Here is a 22,000-nt window from a genome sequence, read left to right as displayed (position 1 = left end):
AAATTGGCATATTACAAAAGTCCACAATATAGCCAAAACAAGTAATTTCCGTGTATGCAGCAAAGTAACAAAATATTCCATATGATATCATTTAAAAAAGCAGCAAGATTGCAACAAAATTTAGCATTGCTCATTTATTCCATTACCAACAGTAAACAAAAGAAAAGACAAATTAATAGAACAGATGCAAATGAACATTAACTCTTTAAATGCATCATAAAGTTACAGGTTGCACTCATTACTTCATTCAAAAAGAAACAACTTGTATTCAGTACTTACTGCATGCTAACTAGTTCAAAGTAATTTAACAACATTTAAAAGCAGAACAATTGCCCCATTCATGGACAATAGTTTTAAGAAACCTGATTAGAAACTAGATTGAAAAGATTACTGTTATACGAGCTCTTATGGGATGGAGTTTTAAGTACACGAGGTAACTGAAAGTGCTGTAATCAACATTTAAGGAAAGAAATGTAAATGCAGGAAGCTGAATATTCAAAAGGCATGCGTGCAGTGGTCATTATCATCTAGCACATTTCAAAGCTTGTAATACAAGTTAAATTTAATGACATTTAATTTTCATGTTAACCATTTTAGGTTTATGTAAAAACATTTGGAGAACATGTTGGCTTTCGGATTTTCATGGATTCCATTTTGTTGTCTCTGACTCGGAAGGTAAGTAGTTTTACTTGTGTTTAGGTTTTACAAATAATATATTCTTAAACAATATTACAATTTGAATGTGGTATTCTGTTGTTGCACAGTTGCCTCTGTGTCAGAAAATTGTAGGTTCAAGTCTAACTCCAGAAACACTAATGAAGTTGTCAAGGACTGCTGCAATGCCAGGTGGGCCATCCTTCAGGTAAAAACTAAACGCTCTCATGGTGAAATCAATAAAAATGCATGACACTGGTAGAAGAAGAATTGGGTAATTCTATGGATGTCCTAATCATACTTATCCTTCAATCCCCATCCTGCTATGAAATATTGTGTTCCCTACATCAATAAGTTCAAAAGGCAAAGGATTAGAATTAGATCATTTGGCTCATCAAATCAACTCCACCATTCAATCATTGCTTATCTATCCTTCCCTCTCAACCCCACTCACAGTTGTCTGTGGCAATGAATTCCACAGATCTACCACTATCTGACTAAAGAAATCCCTCATCATCTCCTTTCTAAAGGTATGTCACTTTATTCTGAGGTTGTACCCTTTGGTCCTAGACTCTTCACTACTGAAGCATCCTGTCCACATCCACTCTATCCAGCCCTTTTACAATTTGGTAAGTTTAATTGCGGTCCCCTCATCCTTCTAAACTTCTAAGGAGCAGTGTCGTCAAACGCTCATCATACGTTAACCCTATCACCCCCAGGATCATTCTCGTAAACCTTTTCTGGACCCTCTCCAACGCCAGCACGTCTATCCGCAGACTTGAGTTCAAAATTGCTCACAATACTCCAAATGTGAAGTACTTCTGATGTCTTGGGATGTGAAAGGCATTCTATAACCATATTACCTATGTTTTGGCCAGATTTCTATTGTCCTTAGTGAAATATAGAATGCAGATTTCATTTTTATTTTACTTGGAAATTAATTACTCAGTATGTTAATTAATGATGCTAATCAGTTGTGCTCAGTATTAACAGTCGTTTTTTTTTCCTGTGCTTGCATGGATACTAATATTATCTTGGTATCTCAAATTGGCCTTTTGAGATTTTTCTGTTCCTGTCTGTGCTCATACCCAATTGAGAACAATTTGGCTGTAGAATGATTGTGCGACTAAGTTCATAAGTCCATGTCATAAGAGCAGAATTAGACCTTCTCCCCATAACACTTGATATCCTAAAGGGCCTGTCCCACTTGGCCATCATTTGCGCGCCATTTACGCGACCTCGTTGTCGCGTTGAGACGCACGGGTAGCGTATGGGAGGCGCGGGACGGTCGCATGGAGAACGCGGAAGGGTATGGAGTTGTGCGCGGTATTACGCGGCGCTCCAGGATTTTGTAGTGCACAAAATCTTCGCGTGCCTCCGGCGTGACTTATCGCGTACGCGCGCAGACGTCCTGACCTCGTACGTGCAGTACTATAGTGTACGAAACAACTATCATGAATATCTTGATTGTACATGCTTTTCATGGTGGAATGTAGGTGCATTTTGCGAAGGAGTTTGAAATCAGAAAGTCCCCAAAGACTAGGTCATCTCTATTGTCATTTACCTGTATACATGTAGGTGACATATTGCGGTAGGCAGATCTGCGACGTTTGATGCTGATGATGATTCATTAAAAGTTGCGAATATTCAGACACTTGACATTCTTTTATAGAGTTTAAAACATTTTGTTCAACAGGTAGCTGCACCGATAATTGAGTTTGCAGCGCAAGGTTCAATGTTAATGCAAGGTCAGGGAATCAAAGAACAATATTCGGTATTTTGCTTATACGCTGAGTCGGCTCTGATTATTTTACCTATTTATTTATTTTTTGTTCCAGCTTCACTCACAACGTGTCAAGTTCTCGTCATTTCGAACCCCCATCCCACACCCCCAAGGGAACGCACAAAAGTCACTTAATTAATAGGTGTTTAGCCATTTCCTCAGTGCGGGGTACCATCCGCAATACAGCGATTGAAACCAATACCATTTGTACTGAGCATGGAGCAAACATGTATATTCCGTGGGGGTTGGGGGGTGGGTGGGGGGGGGATGCATTAAACAACTTTCCACTGGGTATTCAAATAACGTCACGCGCTCCAGACGGCTGTGCTGACGCATGAAGACGCGCGCCACAGTCACGCGTCAGTCACCACCAGCCTGTCGCGTAAATGACGGCCAAGTGGGACAGGCCCTTTACTAATTAAGTGTCTGTCAATCTCCGCCTTAAAAATACCCAATGTCTTGACCTCCACAGCAGTCTGGCAATGAATTTCACAGATTCATCGACCTCTAACTAAAGATATTCCTCAACTCCCCTCTAAAGTTTGTCCTTTTATTCTGAAGGAATAGCAGGTATTTGCGAGCACGTGAAGAAATTGTGTTGAACCTTGCCTCACAAAATCTTTCCTGAGAATAAATTGAGGATGTATATTTGTCTAAAAGCTGAATATCCAGTTATGGTCAGAAGAGGTCACTGTTGCTGTACAGCATTAGGTACTCTAATGCAAATTCATAGTGCAACTTCACTCGCCTTCTGAGAAATTAATGTGTAGTAACTTCAGATGCTGGTTTACGGCGAAGATAGACACAAAAATCTGCAGTAACTCTCTGTACCTTTTCATGTCTCTCGTTTCCTTTTCACCAACTCTGTCTGAAGAAGGGTCTCGACCCAAAACGTCACCTATTCCTCTACTCCAGAGATGCTGCCTGACTTGCTGAGTTACTGCAGCTTTTTGTGTCTGTCTTCTAAGAAATTAAGATGGTCACATTAATAAATTGAATAAATTGCCATCACAAAATACAAAGATATGATGGGCCTTCTGATTTAGTATTTCTGTTTCTCTTGTTATAATTCCATTAGATATTGAGACACTAATTTACATTTGTATCCTGCATTTAATGTATCTTAAGACACTTCATGAAAGTGTAATCAAACAAAGGTTGCATCAAAAGTGGAGACTGAAAGCTTGATGAAATAGCTGACAGAGGAAAGGAAAGCGGAATTGAAGATAAATAAGGACCACAAAGAAGACTAATTTTAAGGTTGAGGCATTGGGGACAAATGCTGGTTGTCAGGTAACGGGTGTAATGGGGAGAGAAGATGAATGAGTGAAAATTGCTGCAAGGTAGAAAACCAGCAAACAAGGTTTTAGATGAACTTGTCGATGGAAGGAAGCTGAAACCCTTGGGTCTGAATGTAATAAATGCAAGGTGGGAATGTTCAATAACAGTAGCAGGGCGGCACAGGGACGCTGATAGAAGAGTTGCTGGCACAGCGACAGAAACCCGGTGTTGATCCTGACCTAAGGTGCTGTCTGTGTGGGGTTTGCACATTCTCTCTGTGACGGCGTGAGTTGCCTCAGGGTACTCCAGTCTCCTCCCACATTCTGAAGATATGCAGATTTTATGGGTTAATTGGGCAGTTACCTCGTATATAAATTGACATAGAACTGAGGGTGATCGATGGTCCAAGTGAACTAGGTGGATTAGATAAACTGTTTCCATGTTGTGTCTCTAAACTAAAATAAACTCATCTGATAAGTGGTTGAGGCGGGAAATGTTAAAAGATTTGAATCTGATTTGATGATAGGAAGAATGCATGGTCTGAATCTCAAGTCAGACTAAAATAGGATGTTAAATTATGTACAAGAAGGAACTGCAGATGCTGGTTTAAACCGAAGATAGACTCAAAAAAGCTGGAGTAACAACAGGATAGACAACATCTCTGGAGAGAAGGAATGGGTGACGTTTCAGATTCAGATTCAGATTCAAATAACCTTCTTCAGGCTGGTTGGGGATAAGGGAAACGAGAGATATAGATGGTGATGTGGAGAGATAAAGAACAATGATTGAAAGTTATGCAAAAAATAACAACGATAAAGGAAACAGGAAAAAATAAGCTGTTTGTAGGGTGAAAATAAGAAGCTAGTGCGACTTGGGTGGGGGAGGGATTGAGAGAGAGAGGGAATGCCGGGGTTATCCGAGGTGAGAGAAATCAATATTTATACCGCTGTCCAAGCGAAATATGAGATGCTGTTTCTCCAATTTGTGTTTAGCCCCACTCTGGCATTGGAGGAGACCGAAGACAGACAGGTTTGTGTAGGAATGGGAAGGAGAATTAAAGTGTCCAGCAACCGTGAGATCAGATTGGTTCAGGCACGCTGAACGAAGGTGTTCCGCGAAACGATCGCCCAGTCTGCGTTTGGTCTCGCCGTTGTATAAGAGTTCACATCTTGAACAATGGATACAGTAGATGAGGTTGGAGAAGGTGCAAGTGAACCTCTGCCTAACCTGAAAGGACTGTCGGGGTCCCTGGACAGATTATGTACACAGGTTCAGCCAGCAAGAAAGAGAGGGAAAAGTTTAGGAGAGAGCCCTGAGAGTCTGAAAATGCCATGACATGGAGGTTCAGGGACAAATCATTCTCAGAACAGATGCCAATGGAATTGGGTGGCAAGTCATCAGAGATGAAGCATATTTTAGGAAGTATTTTGCAAATGACCCAATCTGATGAGAGAGCCCCTGTGAGATATTGTGGCTGAAGGGCAGCCCAGAAACAAGAGGAGACATTTACATGGAAGGAACAATATGAGAAAGTCAAGAGTGTTTAATTGCCACATGTACTGGCAATAGAACAATGAAAGTCTTACTTGTTGCAGCTTAACTGGTCCATTAATGTAATTACCCAAACAAATATACAATGATCAATAACACAACATATTTATTAGGAATAATGGAAGGTAACAAAACCAAAGTCCATTGTGCAACCAAACCAGTGTCCACATAAAATCATTGCTGAGGTACTTAATGTTTTGCAGTGTTCAAGAGCCTGATGTTTGCTGGGAAGAAACTGTTCTGCAAACTGGATGTCATGGTTTTCAGGCTGCTGTTCCACCTTCCCGGTAGTAGAAGCGAGATGAAAGCAGACCATGGTTATGTGGTCCCATCAATGGTTGGGCGTTAAATACCCTTGATGGACCAGACAATATTTACCACTCTCTGCTGCCTCCTTAGTTCCTAGGCTTAGTTACTGAACCTAGCTGTGATGCAACCAGTCTGTATGCTTCCCATCGTACACCTTCAGAAGTATGATGATAGAGTATTCGGCAACATAACAAATTTCCTCAAACTTCTTAGAAAGTAGAGGCATTGATAAGCTTACTTTGTGCTTGCATCAATGTGCTTAGCCCAGAACAGATCTTCAAAGATATACACACGTGAGAATTTGAAGCTATTGTCTCACAGGTCAGTGACATTAGAATGGAAAGGGCAAAGTGCGAATGGAATCATCAAAGATGATGAATTGCTCCAAGTGGAGACTGAGGAAGGGAAAAAAGAGAGGCTGTCTACATGCCACATGATTTATCTGGACTCTGTAACTAATAAAATATTTTTTTTCCAAGTTCTCATACAGATTAAGATCAAATTACTTGAATTGAGATTATATTGACATCCATCACAGAACAATGCATGAGGCACTCTAGCATTTTTGAGAAATAATGGCACGTGTTTTTTGTTGAAGATATTTTTCTAATGCTGTATCTTTTCAAATTCTCATGGATTAGGTGCTTGATAAAATGTTACTGGATTTGTAGGCATCTCAAGGCTATGAGCTCAGTCCCCAGTGCTATTCTCTCTATACCCATAATTATGGAGCCAGACAGCCTTTTTTTAATTTACCAATGATACCACCGTTGTTAGACGAATGAGTCTGAGTTTTGGAGGGAGTTTAATAATCTGATTAAAATGGAGCCGGAATAAAAGTCTTGCTTCAACATTGGCAAGTCAACATTTAGTGTTGACTTCAGGTAGGGAAAGCCAGGGATCCCTGAACCTCTCTCAATGACGGGATGATGATGGGGAGAGTCAACATCTTCAAGTTCCTGAACATGCATAACAAATGTCATAGGTCAAGCATGTTGCTGTCATCACAATGAACCCTCATGGACTTCAGTTTTGCACTATTATGATTACTTAGTATTCCTGATTATTAACATTGTTTTCTTGATTATTATATATATATTGGTGCATTAATGGACCTGTTCAGCTGCAGCAAATACGACATTTAATGTTCATTTGCCAATTAAAAAACACTCTAGACTTTCTCTTGACACAAAAGATCACTGCTACATACTGATTTGTCAATAAGACTTCGGTGCAGTGTGTTCATGCTGAGGTATTTTGCTTTTAGGTGAAATTACACGATGTAGAATTCTTCGTAAATCTTGGAGACTGGCCTTTAGAAAAGAGAAAAGTGACTGAAAAGCTTCATCCTATTTTCTCTTGGTGTGGATCAGAAAATACAAGAGATATTGTCATGCCAACATACGACATTACCGATTCAGTTCTGGAAACTATGGGACGGTAAGACATAATTTAATTTTTAAATTTTGTATTTCTTAAAATGTCTTTATCCCAGTAGTGCATCGTGCTGGAGCTATCACAATTTTTACTATTTTAATTTTAATTGATGAATGTGTAAATAAATTACAATATCCAATAATAAAGATGTGAAGAAAAAACATATTCAGCAGCATTTCTCTGTTGCCTGGCTGCCCAAGTAATTCAAGTCTAGTTGAGTTTATTGTCATATGCACGTATGGAGAGGTGCAGGTACAATGAAAATGTTGCTTGCAGCAGCATCACAGGCACATGGACTCAACGTACAAAAATATAAATCATACATAATTTACATAAATTCTATTTTTTTTTTAAGTGCTGGGGTGAATAACTCTGCGGGTCAGGCAGCAAGTGTGTAGAAAATGGAGTGACGACGTTTTGGGTCGAGTCTCTTCTTGTCTGAAGATGGGTCCCAACCTAAAACGTACTTATCCATTTCCTCCACAGATACTGCCTGACCTGCTGAGTTACTCCAGCACTTTGTGTTTTGCTCAAGATTCCAGATCTGCAGTTCCTTGTGTCTCCATAAATCCTGCAAGACTGAAAACTGAAGAGTTGTACAAGACTGTACAAAAACAAGACATTAGTACACAAAGACACAATTAGGAAGTAAGTCCAGGTAGTGCGTAGTATTCTGTTGGTGGAAGGTGGTGATGCTTTATAGATGCTGTTATCATGAGGCAGCACTTCACTTCAATACATTTATGATGGCGAAGGCTGTTCTCAATTGAACCAAAAAACAAAATTATACTATACACTATATTTCATTCATAGTCAATTATTAAAGAGGTAATAATGGGGCATTTGGATAGCAGTAAAAGGATTAGTCCAAGTCAACATGGATTTATGAAAGGGAAATCTTCTGGATTTTTTTGAGGATGTGACAAGTAAAATGGATGAAGGGGAGCCAGTGGATGTTGTGTATCTAGACTTTCAGAAAGCCTTTGATAAGGTCCCGCACGGGAGACTGGTGACTAAAATTAGAGCACATGGTATTGGGGGTAGGGTGGTGACATGGATAGAAAATTGGTTGGCAGACAGGAAGCAAAGAGGAGGAGTGAACGGGTCCTTTTCAGAATGGCAGGCAGTGGCGAGTGGAGTGCCGCAAGGCTCGGTGTTGGGGCCGCAACTGTTTACCATATATTAATGATTTGGAAGAGGGAATTAGGAGCAAAACTAGCAAGTTTGAGGATGACACAAAGCTGGGTGGCAGTGTGAACTGTGAAGAGGATGTTAGGAGGTTGCAGGGTGACCTGGAAAGGTTGAGTAAGTGGGCATATACATGGCAGATGCAGTATAATATAGATAAATGTGAGGTTATCCACTTTGGCGGCAAAAAACAATGGGGCAGATTATTATCTCAATGGGTTTAAGAAGAAACTGCAGATGCTGGAAAATCGAAGCTACACAAAAATGCTGGAGAAACTCAGTGGGTGTTACACAAAAATGCTGGAGGAATGCTGAGTTTCTCCATTATCTCAATGGGGTTAAATAAGGGGGAGGTGCAGCGAGACCTGGGTGTCCTTGTACACCAGTCACTGGAAGTTGAAGTGCAGGTACAGCAGGCAGTGAAGAAAACTAATGGAATGTTGGCCTTCATAACAAGAGGATTTCAGTATAGGAGTAAAGAGGTTCTTCTGCAGTTGTATCGGGCTCTGGTAAGACCACATCTGGAGTATTGTGTACAGTTTTGGTCTTCTAATTTGAGGAAGGACATCCTTGTGATTGAAGCAGTGCAGTGTAGGATCATGAGATTGATCCCTGGGATGGAGGACTGTCATATAAGGAAAGATTGAAAAGAAGGCTTATATTCACTGGAGTTTAGAAGGATGAGGGGGGGATCTTATAGAAACATATAAAATTATAAAAGGACTGGACAAGCTAGATGCAGGAAAAATGTTACCAATGTTGGGCGAATCCAGAACCATGGGCTACAGTCTTAGAATAAAGGGGAGGCCATTGGGGAGACTGAGGTGAGAAACTTTTTCACCCAGAGAGTTGTGAATTTATGGAATTCCCTGCCACAGAGTGCAGTGGAGGCCAACTCACTGGATGGATTTAAGAGAGCTCTAGGGGCTAGTGGAATCAAGGGATATGGGGAGAAAGCAGGCACGGGTTATTGATTGGGGACGGTCAGCCATGATCACAATGAATGGTGGTGCTGGCTCGAAGGGCCGAATGGCCTCCTCCTGCACCTATTTTTTATGTTTCTATATACTCATGATGGTGATCATAATATGTGCAAATTAAGCAAGGAGCATCCCCTCGGCTATTTTTCAATGATTCATGTTCCATTTGCTGTCCAGAAAATCTGAATGTAAATAATGGCTTTAATTCTGCTGTTTTAATGAAGATGATACTGTGAAAGTTTGCCATTATTACACTGAATCTTTGGGATTTTGTGGATGTTGTTTCCATTAGCTGGTGATCATACAGCCTCCATCACACACTGAACTAGTACAGCCTTCTCTGACATAATCAAAGTTAAACTATTTAAACTGATGTGAGTGTAAGATTTTGAAGAGTGTAAGAGAATAAAGTAAAATTATTATCCTTTCTTACCCGAGATCCAAGTGAATTCTAATGAAATACCAGGATATAACTACTTCTGGATAAACATTAATAACTTTTTTAAAAAAAACTTAATTTTATTTGTTTCAAATAAATGTATTAAAAGTACTAGATTCGTAAAATATATTTAATTTTTTTAAACTTTTGGTGCCGATATCTAATCTGTAGCTTTATCTTTAAGCCATTCATCATCAACATCATATTTTTTATGCAGCATTTTTCTTTGATATCATACCTGCGATGTCCCTTGGATCATTTGGTTTAATTTTGTGTAGTAAATATCACAAGTAGAGTTTTACTATTTTGCGTATCTGTCTTGTTTTATAAAATCTTTCTTGTGACATCTGTGAGACCTTCAAGCTGGACTCACAGTTTTATCTTTTTTCCTTTTAAAGAGCAATAATAGCATGTTGTATCTATTAATATGTACATAGAATATCCCCACTGTTGTTCTGAACTGATTCCTTCCAGATTTTGCATTTCTCGTAGTCTGGCCTTGATGCCATTTGCTTCTTGCCAAATATTTACTCTCCAGTATTTATCTAGTAGAGTTGTTGAGCATTGGTTAGACTTGCTTGTATAAGTAGTAAGGTGTACATCACTTCAATAAACTTTTTTCTTTTGGTTAGAGTTGCAAAGATATAGAGATATGGCACAGAAACAGGTGCTTTGGCCCATCAAGTCCATGTCTGCCATCAAGTGCCTATAATTTTTTCACTAACCCAGAACAAAACCAACAATACTAGAAGAATTTAGCCAGTCAAGCAAATCTTTGGAGTGAGAAGCAGTTAATGTTTCAGGTCGAAGAATCTTCAACTGAAGTGAGAAAGAGAGAATGAAAATTAGTGTAAGTAACAGAGGAGATCGGGATGGGCAATAATGGAATGAAGATTGTGTGTAATGGGTTAAAATTATGTACATTTTTTATGGTTAGAATATTGTCACATGTACCGAGGCACGGTGAAAAGCTTTTGTTGCATGCTATCCAGTCAGCATAAAGACAATAAATGATTAGTATCGAGCTATTCACAGTGTACATTTGTATTTTCTGGCCTGCCCAGCATATCCCAACTAGTTAGACTGTACGACACCCATATTTCATAATATAAGTACCATGTTAGACAGGCATAAGAGCTTAACTGTCCATGTAATGACTGTCCATTGAGGGGCAGAGTCCGGTGGGGACTCCCCTCAAAAAAAGGGATGGATATCACCTCAGGGGGCCACATAAGTGGCAAGGGTGGGTTTTTTTGTTTAAAGATAGGTACGATCACTACTCAAGAGTCGAGTATTTGTCATATGTACCGAAAACAGAAAAGTGAAATTCTTACGTGCAGCACCACACGGGTTTTTAAACACGCCACTCAACAGAAAACATTTAAAATAAAATAACAAAAAAGTTGAATAAAGCTTAAAAAAAAACCTTCTTCTTGCGTGTGGTGTGCACAGCCTAAAGTTGTAAATCAACTTGTTCTATTTGATCTTGTTTGTGCACATCCGGTTGATTGCATTAGTTGAAACAGGGTGGACCATGTGAAGGTTGCAATCTCCCACCCCACCTAAAAAAATAATATAGTGTAAAACAAAACAAAGCCCAATGTCCTGAGTGTAACCAAGCCAGTTCGTAGTTCGAAGTTTAGTTGGACCTCCAAGTTTAGCTGGATTATGACTATAGACTGAGAATTTCTGAAGACTTTTTGCACAGTTTTTGTTTTGTACATATATTTTGTTCTGAATAAAGTTTATTTTTGAGGAAAAATGGCTGTCTATTGTTTTGCTCTATCATAGACTCTCTCTTTACTTCACCGATTCCATTTCCACCATCTCTATTGCTTAGACTAACTTTACTTTCTTCGCAGTCTGATAGTCATACAGCACGGGTACAGGCCCTTTGGCCCAGCTTGCCCATGCCGAACAAGGTGCCCCATCTACACTAGCCTTATCTGCCTGCGTTTGGCCCATATCCTCCTAAACCTTTCCTATCCATTACCTGTACCTGATTAAGGATCTTTGACATGAAATGCTAACAGTTTCTGTTTCCAAATCTGCTGCTGGACTGGCTGAGTTTTTGCAGCATTTCTGTTCTTATATTTGTTTTTGCACCCATTTTATTTATAGCACATTCCCACAATATCCTTTCCCGGGTTCTACAACTTGTCTGTACATAAGGGACAATTTACACAAGTCAAATGGAGTAATTGAGTTGTACAGTACAGAAATGTGCCCTTCAGCCCACCACATTATCGCTGATCTTTTTGCCGAACTAAACATATCCTTCTGTGCCTTGCCCATTTAAGCGTCTGCCCAACTGCCTCGTAAATGTCGTCATTATATCTGATTTCACCACATACTCTAACAATGCATTTCAGATCTCAATCACTTTCTATAAAAAAACGTAAAGCCCCCGAGTTATGTCCCTGTCCCACTTTCCCGAGTTACTCACATACTCTCCCGATTTTTCCCCTTGATTCGAACAAGGGGAATGTTGGGTAATGTTGGTAGCGAGCCCGTAGGAGTCCGTAGATGTTTCGTAGCAGCTCGTAATGCCAGCCATAGGAACTCTGGGCTTGAGGTAACTCGGGACGTTTTCTCAGCATGTTGAAAAATGTCCACGAGTTTAAAAAATAGCCCCGAGTACCTACGAACGGCTATTACTGCAATTCTCCGAGTCCGAATCAAGGGGAAAACTCGGGAGAGTTCGTGAGTAACTCGGGAAAGTGAGACAGGGCCTTAACACTCTGACTCGCTTTAAAACTCTTTCCTCCCACCTTAAACTAATGTCCTCTTGTCTTTGCTACCCCCCAACAATGTGGAAAAAGATTTTGATTATCTATCATTTCAGGTCTCTCATAATCTTAAATACTTCTCCAAGCGACGTCTCTCCTATCATTGCTCCAGGAAAACAAGGATGGCCTTTCCAGACTCTGCCTAATGTTGTGGACAAAGACCCATCATTTATTTATTTGCCTCTGAACTCCACAATTTGAGATTTGTAATAGAAACAAAATCACATATGGATAAAGTGCACATTGTCAGATTTTATTAAAGAGTATTTTGATACATTTTGGTTTCACCATGTAGACATTACAGCTGTGTTTATACATAGTCACCCCCCATTTCAAGTCAAGTCAAGTTTATTCGTCACATACACATACGAGATGTGAAATGAAAAGTGGCAATGCTCGTGGACTTTGTGCAAAAAACAAACAAACAACTACAAACAGAATGGAACAGAATCACATATTCTTTTACATATTACCTATTGTGGGAGGAAGGATAAAGGGGAAAAAACAGCAATTAAAAAAAAAAACCAGTAGAATGGTACAGTAAAGTTAGTCCCTGGTGAGGTAGGAGTTTACAGTCCTAATGGCCTCTGGGACGAAACTCCTTCTCAACCTCTCCGTTCTCACAGCATGGCAACGGAGGCGTTTGCCTGACCGTAGTAGCTGGAACAGTCCGTTGCAGGGGTGGAAGGGGTCTTCCATGATCTTATTGGCTCTGGAGTTGCACCTTCTGATGTATAGTTCCTGCCGAGGGGCGAGTGAAGTTCCCATAGTGCATTTGGCCGAATGCACTACTCTCTGCAGAGCCTTCTTGTCCTGGGCAGAGCAGTTCCCAAACCAAATTGTGATATTTCTGGACAAGATGTTTTTCAGGGCACCATCATGTTTGGGACACATGACTTCACATGTGTTTGCAATTGCTCAGGTGTGTTTAATTGCCTCCTCAATGCAGGTACAAGACAGCTCTCAGCACCTAGTCTTCCCTCCAGTCTTTCCATCACCTTTGGAAACTTTTATTGCTGTTTATCAACATGAGGAGCAAAGTTGTGCCAATGAAAGTCAAAGAAGCCATTATGAGTGAGAAACAAGAGTAAAACTGTTGGAGACATCAGCCAAACCTTAGGCTTACCAAAATCAACTGTTTGGAACATCATTAAGAAGAAAGAGAGTTCTGGTGAGCTTACTAATCGCAAAGGGACTGGCAGGCCAAGGAAGTCCTCCACAGCTGATGACAAAAGAATTCTCTCTATAATAGTGACCCCCCCCAAAAAACACCTGTCTGACAGATCAGAAACACTCTTCAGGAGTCAGGTGTGGATTTGTCAATGACCACTGTCCGCAGAAGACTTAATGAACAGAAATACAGAGGCTACACTGCAAGATGCAAACCACTGGTTAGCTGCGAAAAAAGGACGGCCAGGTTACAGTTTGCAAAGAAGAACTTAAAAGAGCAACCACTTCTCAAAAAAGGTCTTGTGGGCAGATGAGGCGAAGATGAACTTGTATCAGAATGATGGCAAGAGCTTAGTATGGAGGAGAGAAAGAATTACCCAAGATCCAAAGCGTACCACCTCATCAGAGTGGTGAATCTCTGGAACTCTGCCACAGAGGGTAGTTGAGGCCAGTTCATTGGCTATATTTCAGAGGGAGTTAGATGTGGCCCTTGTGGCTAAGGGGATCGGGGGTATGGAGAGAAGGCAGGTACGGGATACTGAGTTGGATGATCAGCCATGATCATATTGAATGGCGGTGCAGGCTCGAAGGGCCGAATGGCCTACTCCTGCACCTAATTTCTATGTTTCTATCTGTGAAACGGTGGTGGGGGTGTTATGGCCTAGGTATGTATGGCTGCTGAAGGTACTGGCTCACTTATCTTCATGACGAATTCTGAAGTGTACAGACACATCCTATCTGCTCAGGTTCAAACAAATGCCTTGAAACTCATTGGCCAGCGGTTCATTCTACAGCAAGACAATGATCACAAACATACTGCTAAAGCAACACAAAAGATTTTTTCAAAGCTAAATAAAGGTCAATTCGTGAGTGGCCATGTCAATCACCCGATCTGAACCCAATTGAGCATGCCTTGTGTATGCTGCAGAGAAAACTGAAGAGTACAAACCCCCAAAACAAGCATAAACTAAAGATGGCTGCAATACAGACCTGGCAGAGCATCACCAGAGAAGCCACCCAGCAACTGGTAATGTCCATGAATCGCAGTCATTGCATGCAAACGATATGGCCTTTATTGAAATCAGACAATGTGCGTTTAACCACATGTGATATTTTTCTATTCCAAACCTCAAATTGTGGAGTACGGAGGCAAATAAATAAATGATGGGTCTTTGTCCCAAACATTATGGAGGGCACTGTATAACTTATGCTCTCCAACCCAGGCAACAACCTGGTGAATTTCCTCCACACTCTCTCCTATGCAGCCACCTCTTTCCCATAATCTGCTGACCAAATCTGACATTATACTCCCATATATAACCCATCAATTTATATTAATTAGATTAATTTGTGACGTAATTGTCTTACCATTTAAAACACAATTTAGGCACTGTATATGGTAAATTTGTGGAAACTATATAATGCTACGAGACTGAGATAATTAGTGAAATTTATTCTTCAGGGAACGGGGGTTCCCCTCCCCTACTATAGATGAGGCTCTCACCAGGGTCTCTTCCATACCCCGTAACACTGCTCTCTCTCCCCATCCTCCCACTCGTAACAAGGGCAGAGTCCCCCTAGTCCTCACCTTTCACCCCACTAGCCGTCACATAGAACAAATAATCCTCCGTCATTTCCGCCACCTCCAATGTGACCCCACCACTCGCCACATCTTCCCATCTCCCCCCCTCTGCTTTCCGCAAAGACCGCTCCCTCCGTAACTCCCTGGTCAATTCTTCCCTTCCCTCCCGCACCACCCCCTCCCTGGGCACTTTCCCTTGCAACCGCAAGAGATGCTACACTTGTCGCTTTACCTCCCCCCTCGACTCCATTCAAGGACCCAAGTAGTCGTTCCAGGTGTGACAGAGGTTCACCTGCATCTCCTCCAACCTCATCTATTGCATCCGCTGCTCTAGATGTCAGCTGATCTACATCAGTGAGACCAAGCGTAGGCTTGGCGATCGTTTCGCCGAACACCTCCGCTCGGTCCGCATTAACCAACCTGATCTCCCGGTGGCTCAGCACTTCAACTCCTCCTCCCATTCCAAATCTGACCTCTCTGTCCTGGGTCTCCTCCATGGCCAGAGTGAGCACCACCGGAAATTGGAGGAGCAGCACCTCATATTCCACTTGGGCAGTCTGCACCCTAGCGGCATAAACATTGAATTCTCCAATTTCCGGTAGCCCTTGATGTCTCCTCCCCTTCTCAGCTCTCTCTCAGCCCTCGGGCTCCTCCTCTTCCTTTTTCCTTTCTTCTCCCCATCCCCCCCCCCCATCCCCCACCCCCCCCCCACCCCACCCTACATCAGTCTGAAGAAGGGTTTCAGCCCGAAACATTGCCTATTTCCTTCGCTCCATAGGTGCTGCTGCACCCACTGAGTTTCTCCAGCACTTTTGTCTACCTTCGATTTCCCAGCATCTGCAGTTAAATAATTAGTGAAACTGGTGGTTCTTAAACTTCATGTGGTCTTATTATCATCTTATTAAAGCATTCTCTAGCAATTTTTAAATGTTACTGAAATACTATGTTTTATTGTTCTTTGGCATTGAAAGAATAAATAACATGACCTGATGTGTATTGCAAAATTGTAGCAGCTGATTCATTCCATTTCTCATAAACGCAAATGGTTAATCACGATATGCGTACATAAAGCTAGTCACATTTGAACATTAATCCCTGTATTTTGATTAAGCAACAAGGTATTTCAGAACCATGCCTCGTTATCTTCATAGCTTTTGCTTGGTAATGCAGTTCAATTTAATTTGTTTGTGCCGTCCTGTTGCCAAGGGATTTTATCACCATTTACCTTACAGATGGTAGAAGTTCTGACCTGATAGTGATGGGTACTTCACTCTGCCATTCAGTATGTCAACTATATAGACTTTAATTGGAGTAGGTGATCATTATTGTAGTTATATATATTTATTGGGTTTTACAGTCATATTTGCTTTTGCAACGATAAAAATCACTACTAAATGAAAAAATAACAAAGGTAGCATACTGCAATTGCTAGGATTCTGAAATAAAAGACGCAAATGCAAAATACACTCAGCAGTACAGCCAGAGAATGTCAGTGAAATGCGAAATAATGTTAACATCCTCAGGTTGTTAGTTCAGTGACAGGAACGGAATGAGGTGGGGTAGTAAGAAAGAACAAAAGGGAATGTTTAATGTATGTGGAATTTAATGATTAACGTACAAAAATGATGTTGGTGTGAAGCAAAGGGGGTGAGGTAAGTAAAGTGAATTTAGGTAAACCATAAATAATAACCGTATGCCATTCAAATAATTTGGTTTGGAGAAGTTGAGTCTGGAAGCTTACCAGTACGTGTAATACATTCATTATTGTTCTTGAATTAATGTTCAGCTTCATAGGAATCATAAGGAGGCTGAGGACAGAGAGGTCCAAGGGGGAGAGGGGTGCAAGTTAAGGCCCTGTCCCACTTTCCCGAGTTACTCATGAACTCTCCCGAGTTTTTCCCCTGATTCGAACTCAGGGAATGTCGGTAGCGAGCTCGTAGGAGCCCGTAGATGTTTCGTAGCGGCCCGCAATGCCAGCCAAAAGAACTCGGGGCATCGGGTAAGTCGGGCTGTTTTTTCCAACATGTTGGAAAATGTCCACGAGTAAAAAAAAATAGCCCCGAGCACCTATGAACGGCTATTACCGTAATTCTCCGAGTTCGAATCAAGAGGAAAAACTCGGGAATAAAGGGCCTGTCCCACTGTACGAGTTTACCCAAGAGCTCTCCCGAGTTTAAAAAAAAAATCAAACTCGTGGTAAGTACGCAGAATGTACGTAGTGGGTATGTCGGAGCTCGGGACATCTCTTAGCGGCTTGTAACGCTAACCGCAGGTACTTGGGAAACGCGGTAAGCTCGTGAAGTTTTTTCAACACGTTGAAATATGTCCACGAGAGCCCCGAGTACCTATGAGTGGCTATTACCGTAATTCTCCAAGTTCGAATCAGGGGAAACTCGGGAGAACTCTTGAATTACCTCGTACAGTGGGACAGGCCCTTAACACTGGAAAATGGGTCAGGGCCTTTGATTTGATCCCTACCAAGGGGAGATGTGAACAACGCAAGCAGTACAATTACCGAAAGAAATACAAATACATGTTGACTCATTAGGAACTGTAAAGTTATGGGGAAGGAGGAGAGGGGAAATGTTACATCTCCAGCAGTTACACAGTAAATTCCTGTGAGATGTTCTATGATGAGTGTGATTGAAGAAAGATATTTGTGGAGTGGAAAATATATATTGTTCAGAAATCAACAGACAACAGCTTTGGTGTAATAACAGGGCAACACCGTGGCGTAGTGGTAAAGTTGCTGCCTCACAGCACCAGACACCCAGATTTGATCCTGACTATGGGTGCTGCCTGTACGGAGTTTGCACGTTCTCCCTGTGACTGTATGGGTTTTCTTCGGGTGCCCCAGTTTCCTCCCACATTCCATGGACATGCAGTTCGTAGGTTAATTCGGTAAAATTGTCCCTCGTGTGTGTGTGTGTGTGTGTGTGTGTGTGTGTGTGTGTGTGTGTGTGTGTGTGTGTGTGTGTGTGTGTGTGTGTGTGTGTGTGTGTGTGTGTGTGTGTGTGTGTGTGTGTGTGTGTGTGTGTGTGTGTGTGTGTGTCCCCCCCCCCCCCCCCCCCCCCCCCCCCCCCCCCCGCGCGCGCCCCGCCCAAAGGGCACATTTCCATGCTGTATGTCCAAGCTAAAGTAACCAGTTTGTGAAATTTAAACTATTTTCTTGGAACAAGACAATGTTACGCTACGCAGTGTAGAAATTGAAAGATATACGTTAAGATGTGTTCATAGTGTAGACTGAGCAGGCCTCCAAATGTTGCATTCACGATGTGGCGTACTGATGAGATGCCCCTGCACAATCGATGACCTTTCCTCCACAAGCAAATGAAGTGGGAAATAGAAGGGAGGTGAATTATAAATCATAAGAAGCACAGTTGCCAGAGATAGGAATTCAGTAGTTGGGAGATGTATTAAGAAATTAGTGGCAGTGGGAGGGATGAATGGGGTTAGTGAGAGGGGCACAACTAATGGATATATTAGATTTAAGTGACAAAGGATTGGTTGTTGTACGGCTGCTGATGGATTGCAAAATTTGGGAACAGAGATGGCCGGTGGTTGGAGTGTGTGGGAGTTACCAGCTTCATATCCCTGGGCAATAGTATCCTAGTTGACTTGTCTTGAGCCCAGCACATAGATGGATTCGCAAAAAAGGTGCGACATTGCCTCTATTTTGTATGTCTCTGAATTCTCTAACAAACCTCTAAAGAAGTACACCAAAAAATATCCTGCCTGGTTGCATCATGACCTAGTATGGCAAGTCCAATGCACAGGAAGGCAAGAGGCTGCAGAGTGTAGGAGATTTAGCCTAGTTCTTCACGGGCACAACTCTCTCCCCATTGAAAACATTTACATGAGGCACAGCCTCACGAAGGCGGCATCTATTCTCAAGGATCCCCACAATCTGGCTCATACTCTCTTCTCACTGCTATCATTGGGCAGGAGGTGCAGAAGCCTGAATACCCACAACACCAGGCTCAGAACAGCTACTTTTGTACAACTATCAGCTTTGTGAACCAACTTGCACAACCCTTGTGCTATCTCACCAACAAAACACCTCTGGCTCTATCATGGACTTGTTTTTTTGTTAATTATGTTTTTGTACTAATGTCTTGATTTTTGCCGTCTATCTTTTAGAAATGTAATGTGTAATTTATGTGTCATACCTTTTTGTGTGTTTGTCTGAGCTTCTGATGTTGCTGCAAGCAAGATTCTCAGTGTTCCTGTGCCTTGCTGTACTTGGGCACAGGGCAGTAAACGTGACTTGATTTGCCTTGACTTGTCCTTGGAGGGGCAAATTGTTGTGGGCAACTGAAGGTCACATAGCTGATGGGAAAGCTGTGCTGTGTAAGTTTTGTACATTATTATATTGAATGTGTTATAATGACTTCTTACTGGAGTACCAGGTAAAATATGGAGTGAAAAAAAGGAAAATTTATTTCACTGATGTATTTGGCCTTAAGCTTGCTTTGCCCTCTTGTGTATCACGATATCTCCTTGTATCTTAAATTAATTTTTAAAGCATTAATTTTATTGTCTCCCTCCTTTATATTAAAGTACTCTATGTTTATTATATATATTTTTAATTCCTATTGCTTGATTTCCTCAGAGTAAGTCTGGATATGACATCAGTTCAGGCCAATACAGGCCCTTCTTGGGAAAACAAAAATGATACTGCATTTTGGCGAGGACGAGACAGCCGAAGAGAGCGCTTGGAACTTGTAAAACTCGGTATCAAGCACCCTGATTTAATTGATGCTGCATTCACAAATTTTTTCTTTTTTCCCCATAACGAGAGCCTTTATGGTCCAATTGTAAAGCACGTGTCATTTTTTGACTTTTTCCAGGTATGTGGATGTTCTTTCAACACGTTACCCAATTTAATACTAAAATGTACTGTCATACATGTTGAAATTATTTTGCTTGCAACGCAATTGCATTTTGTTAAGTTATACTAGGTCAGGACTTGCAGAGTAAATTGCAGAGTGATGTCGAACCGTGAGTCCTAGGAGTACTTGTTCATAATTGCCTTAAAGTTGCGAAACAAGTAGACAGAGTGGTGAAGAAGGCATTTGTCATGCTTGCTTTCATTTATCGGGCATTGAGTACAGTAGTATGCTATGTTGGTACTGTACAGGTCAGGACATATTTTGAGTATTATGTCTTGTTCTGGTTGCCCAGATATGGGACGGCTGTCATTAAACTGGAAAGGATGTATAAACAAAATCCACGATGTTACTGTGTCTGGAGGGCTTGAGTTTCTTATAGAAACTTACAAAATTCTTAAGGGGCTGGACAGGCTAGATGCAGGAAGATTGTTCCCGATGTTAGGGAAGTCCAGGACAAGGGGTCACAGCTTAAGGATAAGGGGGAAATCCTTTAAAACCGAGATGAGAAGAACTTTTTTCACACAGAGAGTGGTGAATCTCTGGAACTCTCTGCCACAGAGGGTAGTTGAGGCCAGTTCATTGGCTATATTTAAGAGGGAGGTAGATGTGGCCCTTGTGGCTAAGGGGATCAGGGGGTATGGAGAGAAGGCAGGTACGGGATACTGAGTTGGATGATCAGCCATGATCATATTGAATGGCGGCGCAGGCTCGAAGGGCCGAATGGCCTACTCCTTCACCTAATTTCTATGTTTCTATGTTTCTACAAAGAGAGGCTGGATCGGCTGGGACTTTTTCCTGGAGCTTAGGGGGTTGAGGAGACCTTATAGAGTTATATAAAATTGTAGGATGGATGGTCATAGTTTTTTTCCGAGGGTAGGAGAGTCTGAAACTAGAGGTGATAGATTTAAGGTGCGAGGCAACTTGTTCACACAGAGTGTGGCGGGTATATAGAATGAGCTGACAAGAGGTAGCTGTAGAGCCAGGTGCAATTATAAAGCTTAAAAGACTTTTGGACTGGTACATGGATGGGAAAGGTGTGGAGGGATATGGGCCAACCAGAGCAAAATGGGACGAGCTTGGATAGACATCTTGGTTGATGTGAATGAGTGGTTCTGGGGCCCATTCCCATACTGTACGAGTCTGACTCCAAATGCCATTTCAAAGTCCGTATATCTCACATCGATTGCATTTAATTTATTAACCTTCTCAACTACTTCTTCAAAATACTTATGTCATTATTTAAAGATATTTTTTCTTTAATAAATCCATGCCTAATCTCCTTTATTAATCACACTTGCCCATATGACTGCTAATACCATTATCATGTTTAAACATTACTCCATCACTGTAGTTAAACTGACTAGCCTTTAGTGCTGGATTTATCTTTATACCTTTAAAAAAAAATAAAATTGGAATAACATTTACCTTGGGATAACATTAACATTTACCTATATCAGATAACATTTACCTATATCAGTCAACAAGGATTTGTGCCTGGAAGGTCATGTTTGACTAATCTTCTTGAATTTTTTGAAGAGTTACTAGGGAAATTGACGAGGGTAAAGCAGTGGATGTTGTCTATATGGACTTTAGTAAGGCCTTTGACAAGGTTCCTCATGGGAGGTTGGTTAAGAAGGTTCAACTGTTGGGTATAAATGCAGGAATAGCAAGATGGATTCAACAGTGGCTGAATGGGAGAAGTCAGAGGGTAATGGTGGATGGCTGTTTATCGGGTGGGAGGCAGGTGACTAGTGGGGTGCCTCAGGGATCGGTGTTGGGTCCTTTGTTGTTTGTCATGTACATCAATGATCTGGATGAAGGTGTGGTAAATTGGATTAGTAAGTATGCAGATGATACCAAGGTAGGGGGTGGTGTGGATAATGAAGAGGATTTCCAAAGTCTACAGAGTGATTTAGGCCATTTGGAAAAATGGGCTGAAAGATGG

At 41.4% G+C, this 22,000-nt stretch overlaps 1 protein-coding gene across 2 annotated transcripts in view; it reads left to right on the top strand.

The window, feature by feature from the left end:
- poglut2 (protein O-glucosyltransferase 2) overlaps positions 1-22,000 on the top strand; it is a 56,289-nt gene that overhangs the window by 15,372 nt on the left and 18,917 nt on the right. For both annotated transcript variants that reach the window (XM_055637370.1, XM_055637369.1), the window contains 3 exons: positions 598-675; positions 6,846-7,018; positions 19,776-20,013. In XM_055637370.1, coding sequence (XP_055493345.1) covers positions 598-675; positions 6,846-7,018; positions 19,776-20,013 — 489 coding nt within the window. The remainder of the gene's footprint in view (positions 1-597; positions 676-6,845; positions 7,019-19,775; positions 20,014-22,000) is intronic.

The sequence above is a fragment of the Leucoraja erinacea genome, chromosome 6 (assembly GCF_028641065.1).
Source record: "Leucoraja erinacea ecotype New England chromosome 6, Leri_hhj_1, whole genome shotgun sequence".
Lineage (NCBI taxonomy): Eukaryota > Metazoa > Chordata > Chondrichthyes > Rajiformes > Rajidae > Leucoraja > Leucoraja erinaceus.
This window is presented reverse-complemented; position numbering and strand designations above follow the sequence as displayed.